General features: G+C 49.8%; 1 protein-coding gene across 1 annotated transcript in view; it reads right to left on the reverse strand.

Moving 5' to 3' along the window:
- Positions 1-402, reverse strand: part of EIF3I (eukaryotic translation initiation factor 3, subunit I) — an 11,531-nt gene that overhangs the window by 6,653 nt on the left and 4,476 nt on the right. The window contains exon 5 of the mRNA XM_011955434.1: positions 153-265. Coding sequence (XP_011810824.1) covers positions 153-265 — 113 coding nt within the window. The remainder of the gene's footprint in view (positions 1-152; positions 266-402) is intronic.

Raw genomic sequence — 402 nt, forward strand, 5'->3', positions numbered from 1 at the left:
TGCAAGGGATCTTCATGTAGGGCTCATTGTTGTCTGTGTGAAGCAGTAGACGTTAGGCCCTGGGCTCTAGAGCTGCACCCTTTACCTCAACCCTAGCCCTAATCCCAGCCCTCACCAATCTGGCTTGGATCCCGCAGGTCAAAGAAGCTCACAAAGCACTGGTAACCCATCTGCTTGTCTGTGGAGAACATGATGATGTTGCCCCCAAAGTCAAAACCACAGGTCCGGACAGCCGAATTGGTCTTGAGAAGGGCCAGCTGCTTTCCTGGAAACAGGCAGAGTCTGGGCTACACCATCCGTTGCAATTGCGGGGAGGACATTCTAGAGAATGCTACCATCGCATCTCACTGTTTCTCTTGCTCCAGTGACCCAAACTTAAAAAGTATTTTTTCTTTTTTTTTC

The sequence above is a fragment of the Colobus angolensis genome, unplaced genomic scaffold (genome assembly GCF_000951035.1).
Source record: "Colobus angolensis palliatus isolate OR3802 unplaced genomic scaffold, Cang.pa_1.0 Scaffold4, whole genome shotgun sequence".
Classification (NCBI taxonomy): domain Eukaryota; kingdom Metazoa; phylum Chordata; class Mammalia; order Primates; family Cercopithecidae; genus Colobus; species Colobus angolensis.